Source organism: Elephantulus edwardii, unplaced genomic scaffold (genome assembly GCF_000299155.1).
Source record: "Elephantulus edwardii isolate Elephantulus edwardi_28Jun2011 unplaced genomic scaffold, EleEdw1.0 scaffold00049, whole genome shotgun sequence".
NCBI classification, from domain to species: Eukaryota; Metazoa; Chordata; class Mammalia; order Macroscelidea; family Macroscelididae; genus Elephantulus; species Elephantulus edwardii.
In genome coordinates this window covers 11,860,712-11,866,711 of record NW_006399799.1, presented here as the reverse complement: position 1 = coordinate 11,866,711, position 6,000 = coordinate 11,860,712, and the positions used below count along the sequence as shown (strand labels likewise).

At 43.8% G+C, this 6,000-nt stretch overlaps 1 protein-coding gene and 1 pseudogene across 1 annotated transcript in view; one reads left to right on the top strand and one right to left on the bottom strand.

Moving 5' to 3' along the window:
* The window catches only part of PPT1 (palmitoyl-protein thioesterase 1), a 34,615-nt gene that overhangs the window by 8,302 nt on the left and 20,313 nt on the right, over positions 1-6,000 (top strand). Inside the window, exon 5 of the mRNA XM_006886502.1 lies at positions 5,228-5,330. Coding sequence (XP_006886564.1) covers positions 5,228-5,330 — 103 coding nt within the window. The remainder of the gene's footprint in view (positions 1-5,227; positions 5,331-6,000) is intronic.
* On the bottom strand, positions 3,140-4,321 carry LOC102843382 (annotated as a pseudogene).

Here is a 6,000-nt window from a genome sequence, read left to right as displayed (position 1 = left end):
CCAGACCGCTTTCCACAGTGGTTGCACCATTTTACACTCCCACCAACAGTGAATAAGGGTTCCAGTCTCTCCACAACCTCGCCAGCATTTGTTGCTAGCTGTTCTGTTAAATTTTGCTATTCTTACTGTCACTTTTCTCTTTTAAAAGATTCTTTAATTGTTCCCCCTTTTCGTCCTTCCTTCCCGCCCCGCCCTCACGTGCACTTTGTTATGCATCTCTTATTCTGGATGGTTGTCATGCAAATAATATATAATCATGTATTTATTTTAGACCATTCTTCCCCTCATCTGTTTCAATTCAGTGTACATTATTTATCCTCTCTTAAGTTTTCCCCTAGACCCCACGTTAGCCCTGTTTTATAACAATCGCCTTATGCAGTATTTGTCCTTTTGTGACTGACATACTTCACTCAGCAATATGCCACCCATTTTTATAATATTTTATGAGTTCCTTGTTTTTCAGTGCTGTGTGACTATACCACAGTTTTTATATCTATTCATTTGTTGATGAGCATTTGGATTGCTTCCATTTCTTTGCTGTTGTAAACAATGCAGCAATAAACATGGGCATGCATATATCTGTTTGAGTGGCAGTTCTTGTTTCTTTAGGGTTTATTCCCAGTAGTGGAATTGCTGGGTCCAATGGTATTTCTATTTCCAATTTTTTGAAAAAACTGCCATACTGCCTTCCAGCGTGGTTGTACCATTTTACACTCCTACCAAGAGAGAATAAGGGTTTCATTTTCTCCATAACATCTCCAGCTTTTATTGTTTGCTACTTTGTTGAATTTATGCTGTTGTTACTAGGATGAAATGATATCTCATACTTGTTTTAATGGCAGTGTCTTTTGGAAGCTTAGTCCCTAAGCCTTTTTGTCTATAAAATTAGCAATAGAGATCAACCACTTTAAAGTAAAAGTGGCTCTATTGAGGTATCATTATTTGCTTTTGGGAAAAGCTGTCTGTGTATTAGAAGTTTGTCTCTGGTAGGATGGATACAAAGAGGCCTGGTGGTACAGTGGTTAAAGCATTCCAGTGCCAAATAAAAGGTTGACATTTTTTTTCTTTTCTTTTTAACTGATGTTTTATTTCCCCCCCTTCAATGAAAATCATCAGTTTGAAAACAATTCAACAGCAGAGGTGGTAGAGGAAGCACCTCTAACAATCTTAGAACATAAACTGGTCTCCACAAGAGAACCCAGTAAGAGAGTCAAAGGATACAGTGTCACGTGTCTCTTTAATTTAAAATAAAACAACTAGGAGATATAATCTCACTCCAGTAAGAATAGCAAAATTTAACAGAACAGCAAGCAATAAATGCTGGCGAGGTTGTGGAGAAACTGGAACCCTTATTCACTGTTGGTGGGAGTGTAAAATGGTGCAACCACTGTGGAAGGATGTATGGCGCATTCTCAAAAGGTTGCAAATAGAAATACCATTTGACCCAGCAATTCCACTACTGGGAATTAACCCTAAAGAAACCATCACTGCCACCCAAGCAGATACATGCACACCCATGTTTGTTGCGGCTTTGTTCGCAATAGCAAAGAGCTGGAAACAACCCACGTGCCCATCAACAAATGAATGGATAGAGAAGCTCTGGTATATTCACACAATGGAATACAATGCAGCATTGAAAAACAAGGAGCTTATGAAATATTATGCAAAATGGATGACCCTGGAGGACATTATGCTAAGTGAAATATCTCAGTCACAAAAGGATAAATATTTCGTAGGGCCACTGTTGTAAAACGGGGCTTACATCAGGGTTGAGGGAAGACAGAAAAGGAGGGAGGAATGATGTATATTGCATTGAAACAGATGAAGGAGAGAACTGTCTTAAAGGGACATATGAATGGGTATTCTTGTTGTTACAGAAATCCAGAGAGAAGGCTGCATAGCTGAGTGTACTTGGGGGGAGGGATTGTATAACAATGAAAAAGATTTTCTTTTACTTTGCAAGGAGAAGAGTGAATTGGGGTGGGGGTAGGCAGGAAGAAAAGTGCAGCAGTGAATGACTGGGAACCCTAAGTCTCTGTAAATTTTCAATTTAAAGTAAAAAAAAAAAAAGTAAAATAAAAATTTAAAATCTCCTAAGGCAGATTTTGCTGGAATGAAGCATATTGGCTGGGTTAACCTGGCACCACCAAAGGAGAACAGAGCCTGTGAGGAGCTCTTTGCTCGTTGAATGGGGGTGAGGGGGATAGGAGTTGAAACTGGTCAGTCCAGTGAGTTCAGCAGCACAGACAGATCTCACTGATGTGATGACGACACCAAATCTCCACACGATTCAAGAAGCAGCTCCTCCGAATGGTTTGACGCAAGGACTATGGTTTTTAGATAACCAAAAAGAAAACAACAACAACCACAATTGTACCTTAAAAGAGGTTGAGAAAAATAACAAATAAATTAGGATGCAAATCCTTGGCCCACAGCTGCAAAGCCAGTGGCCGCTTCAAAGTTCATGCGTTGAAGAATACATCCTTTTATTACCTTACACAGGTTGTCCCCTCCTACACATGACTCACACACACCCCCTACAGTAAGAATGAACAATGTTAGCGTCTTTTTTTATCAGTCCGGAACACAGCCACTGATTTCACATGTAATTGGAGAAGCTAACATACCAAGCAGCTCCATGAGAATGATGCTGTTGGTCAAAGGGGAACCGGGGAAAGGACAGGACATGCCACCATCACAGCAACGCTGAGCACAGCACGAAAAAATTCTTGGCAAGCCCCCCCTGTGTTCAAATGAGAAACCCAACATTGACAGCCATCACCCAGGTGTTGCAGCTTGACTGACACTCAAGAGAAGGCTCTGACAACCTATTTTGCCAACAGAAATACACCAGTCACTGCACTTTACAACTGTAAACAGCTCAGCATTGCATGGACATGGCTTTAAGGGCAGGGTTCTGCAGCCAAGCAAAGGCTATCCTGTCCCCCGGTGCCTTTCCCCAGCCGGAGAACAAGACCCAAGGTTTGTCCATTGGAATCTAGTTTTGTGACGTTTTCTTGATCCCAAACAGTACTTCCATCCAAGAGCAACCATCTGGCTTGTTTCATGCCAGCTGCACCTCTGCCAGGAAGATTGTGCCCACCACCGAGCAAGCGTGGATGACTCCACCGAGAGCTGCTTAGAAAGTCCTGTACGTGAGGAACTTTTTCATTTTCGTGGGGATCAGCAGTTCCAGGACTTGGTACATGGTCAGGAAACTGTGGAGGGCTTTCCGGCGTAAGTGCTTCAGCGACGACAGGACCCTCAGTGCCATCCAGAACTAGACATGGCCATTTCTGGTCCCCGTGGCGATCATGCCACCGTGTGGGAAAAATGTACAGCAGAGGCTGTTGGTCATGGGAGCAAATGCAATTGGTGTTTTCAGTTTCCTAGGAGTCTGTCATCCGCCACCGTGGCAAGGTACAGGCCTTCGGGGGAGAAGCACACAGACCTGAGCAAGCTGATGTGGACATCACTGTCGTCCATTGGGGGCTTGAGCTGGGTGTGGTGGAGAGACCTCAGCCTCTCGCCAATGTAGGGGTCCCACATGATCACATTGGTGTCGTAAGACGCAGTGACAGGCAGGGTTGAGTCGGGGAGAAGTCACAAGAGACCACCCTGCCCTGGTGACCTTCGAGTGTCCGGTTGAGTGTGTATGACCTCATGCTCCAGAAAAAGATAGACTTCTCTCCAGCCGCAGAACACAGTATGCTGCAGTCCAGGGAGACAGAGCAGCAGTACACCCACTGCAGGTGGCCCGATAACACCTGGATCTGTTTACTGTGTTTATTCAGGTCCCAGATGCAAAGAGTCTTATCGTGAGATGCGGAAACAAGAATCAAACTGCCATTGACTGTGAAGCTCAGGTCTCTGATGAAACCTGGTGGCTGGAAAGGTTCAGGGGCAGGAGCCCTGTCTGCACCTCCCAGATCTTGGTCTGCCCATCATTGAGCCCTGTAGGGAGGATCAGGCAGGAAATGTCAGGCAGTGGGGGCTGGTGGCAAGGGCCACGGGCTGAAGGCCAGACCCCAGACGATCTGACCACAGTCCAGGGTCTTCTCCTTCGGGCTGCCTCGCCCTTTCAGGTCATTCGTGCAGCCTCTGCTTTTGGCTTTAAGTCCTTTGGGGATGAACTGCTCCTCCAGCAGCCAGGGGATCAGCTTGGTGATGCAGTGTCCTTGAGACCAGGTGAACCAGGGGCCATATGGGGAGAAGGCAACACTCCATGTCTTGCAGCTGGACTTCCAGTCAAACTGGTGGGGACACCTGGGTACCTGGGTTTGAGCTCAGCCAGCAGCAGCGGTTCCTCTCTGGCCTCCATGGAAGATGCGCGTGGCTCCGTAGCAGGCAAACGGAGAAGGGCGCCCCCAGGCCTCTGGCTCTCATGCCTCCCCAAGGTTGGCATTTCTAACACACCAGTCACTCTGCAGTAGAAATAAGTGGTAACCTGTATCTGTAAAGCTTTAGAAACCCTCTAGGTAGTGTTTCATATTCAATAATTGTTAGCTACCTTTCGGTCTACTACAACTCCTATGGACAACAGAATGAACCAACCCCTGCCTTATCCTGAATCATCTTCACAAGTTCTTAAAGCAGATGTGCCCAGGGCAGCACATCTTTTGATTTCTTTTTGACTGCTGCTACCATGAGATTGATTGTGGGTCCAAGTAAAATAAAATTTCCAACTTCATTCTTTTCATCATGTATATCAGAATTAACTTGAATGCAGTGGGTAAGATGGTAGGTACAGCTGGTATAATGTAGGGGCAGAGGATTCTGCTTATAATTAGGAAGCCTAGGTTTAGTCGGTTAATTGTTACTTTAGGGCAAACAATTTCACATCAGTTTGCTGTCTTAGATCCTTTTTTCCTGAATGAGGGACACTAAAATATGACTGCTCATCTTGTGAGACTTTTGAGAGAATTAGGTGAAAGAAGAGGTAGGAAACTTTTTTTAGTGAAAGTGTAATATTAAACAAATGCCAGTTAAAGAAATAACTTTCAAGACAATAAGATTGATTGGCACAGGATAGAGCAGGGTTTAGGGCTGTTATACATAGGATCGCTATGAGATGACTCGATGGCACATAACAACAGCAACAACTATATTATGGGAATAAGACAGGTAAGGTTACTATTTTCATTCAGGTAGTGGAAGGACAGACATGAAATAAGTAAACCATGAATGCTTGACTATTGAAGAAGTGGATATTTGTCTTTTACTGCAGGTGTTTTTGGAGTCCCTCGATGTCCAGGAGCAAGTCACCATATCTGTGACCTGATCAGGAAAACACTGAATGCTGGGGCTTACTCCAAAGTCATTCAAGAACAGTACGTGTGGTTAGAGGATGCAGAACGGTCACTGTGCACATATACCATGCTGACTTCCATGTGAAGAGTGATTCCAGGAGTAGCTACCGCTGATACTCAAATGAGATATTTTTAGGAAAACTTTTAGAAAAATACTAACTCTAAGGAATTACTTTTATTATTTGGAGGACAAATTCTTCCTTTTGTCAGCAGCAAGAGACTGACTGCTCCTCCATTATTGTCTTGTAACTACTCAAATATGTTTTGAGTATTTAAAACATGTAGTGTATTCTATTTCAGTTGTTTTCAAACTTAATATGCAGTCAGGACCACTGAGAAATTAATAAAAAATAGATTCTAGGGTGCCATTCCTAGAAATTCGGATGGGCTAAGTCTGGGGTGTGAGAACTGGTGTTTGGGATTAGGTGATGAGGCTTTATAATCCTCTCTGGGTTTTCCAGGTACTCTCTAATTTTAATATAGCATCTTGAAGCTCTTTCTGTGGTGAAATAACTCGGCCTTGGGAGGTACTCATCTGTAGCAGCTACCTACAGTTAGCTGTCTTTTCGTTTTCCACTTTGGCTGCACTAACAACAGCAACAAAAGACCAAAGTCATTGCTAATTCCCACTCAAGTCAACCCTGTGTGCTACAAGATAGAACTGCTCCATAGGATTTTCTTGATTGTCATA